We start from the raw sequence: 1,162 nt of genomic DNA on the forward strand, positions 1-1,162 counted from the left end.
CATGGGCCCCACCCCTCCCCCCTCCCCCCACATGGATCCAGCCCTCCACACACACATGGATCCAGCCCTCCCGGGAGGGTGTGAGATGTAAGCTGGTTGCCCATGCAGAACCAGGCACAGGGGCCCCAGGTTCCGGACATCTGTCCCCCTATAACCCGGACGCCCGTCTTTTCAGCCGACTTCCGCAGGTTTGCAGAAGCGTTCCCCGACTTTGCAGAGGACTACCTCTACCCTGACCAGACGCGTCCTGAGAGCTGCCCACGGACGCCCCCAGCTCCAGCCCCCAACGGCTTCTGTGCTGACTTCAGCCCTGAAAACTCGGGCGTTGGGAGGAAACCTTTCCGGAAGAAACTGGACTAGGATGCAGGTTTCTGGCAAGATGAGGCGTCTCCGTGGCCCAGTCACCACCCGCCTCCACGTGGCCGTGCGCCCGCCGGCCTCAGGCCCATCCACAAGACTTGGGCTCGCCACCCTGCTCCTCCGTGGACAGCCCTGCGTGAGGGAGGCCGCGTGGCCGGGTACCTGTCCCCGTCGCCCGGACCATCCTGGCTCGTTTCCACCACGGTCTCTGCCACGTCCCCGTTCGTGTCCCTTCTCGGCGGCTCGGCCGACGGACGGGCCTCCACGTGCACGCGCGACACACACTTGAGACCAGGGCACGTCACGCGCGTTTCCATCGCAGCACAGACCGTCCGCTGACCTTGGGGGGTCACAGGCTGGCAGGGCCGCATCTAATTTTAAACGTTTCTGTATCTGTGGGCGCTCACGGGCGTTTTATAAACTTCGTTTAGATACTTCGGGAAGCTCACAGCGTTTTTTAAAAAAAAAACAAAACTTGTTTTCTACTTCATTTTTCCTTTCAGGGCTAGAGGATATTTATTTACGGGCCCTTTTGTGATCAGGCCTGAGGCTGTGTGGGGCTTTGACTTCAGCCTCTTGCCGGCCTCTCTCCACCAGGTCCACCCGTGTCTGGGTCCCCCACACACGTGGCCCAGAGCTCCCATCTGCCTCTTTAACCCTTTTCAGACCCCTCTTTTCTACAGACCTTACCAGCCTGGTGTCTCCGTGTAACGGGACGTGATCTGCCTCCCCGCACACACAGCGGCCTCAACGGTGGTGCTGGGCCGGCAGGGGGGCTGCACCGGGCCAACGGGCCGGGCCC

At 61.6% G+C, this 1,162-nt stretch overlaps 1 protein-coding gene across 4 annotated transcripts in view; it reads left to right on the forward strand.

Moving 5' to 3' along the window:
• LPCAT1 (lysophosphatidylcholine acyltransferase 1) overlaps positions 1 to 797 on the forward strand; it is a 42,170-nt gene extending 41,373 nt beyond the window's left edge. For all 4 annotated transcript variants that reach the window (XM_049648304.1, XM_049648305.1, XM_049648307.1 and 1 more), the window contains one exon: positions 176 to 797. In XM_049648304.1, the coding sequence (XP_049504261.1) occupies positions 176 to 360 (185 nt within the window). In that variant the 3' untranslated portion in view covers positions 361 to 797. The remainder of the gene's footprint in view (positions 1 to 175) is intronic.
• Positions 798 to 1,162: the final 365 nt, after the last annotated feature.

This window comes from Panthera uncia (genome assembly GCF_023721935.1).
Source record: "Panthera uncia isolate 11264 chromosome A1 unlocalized genomic scaffold, Puncia_PCG_1.0 HiC_scaffold_17, whole genome shotgun sequence".
NCBI classification, from domain to species: Eukaryota; Metazoa; Chordata; class Mammalia; order Carnivora; family Felidae; genus Panthera; species Panthera uncia.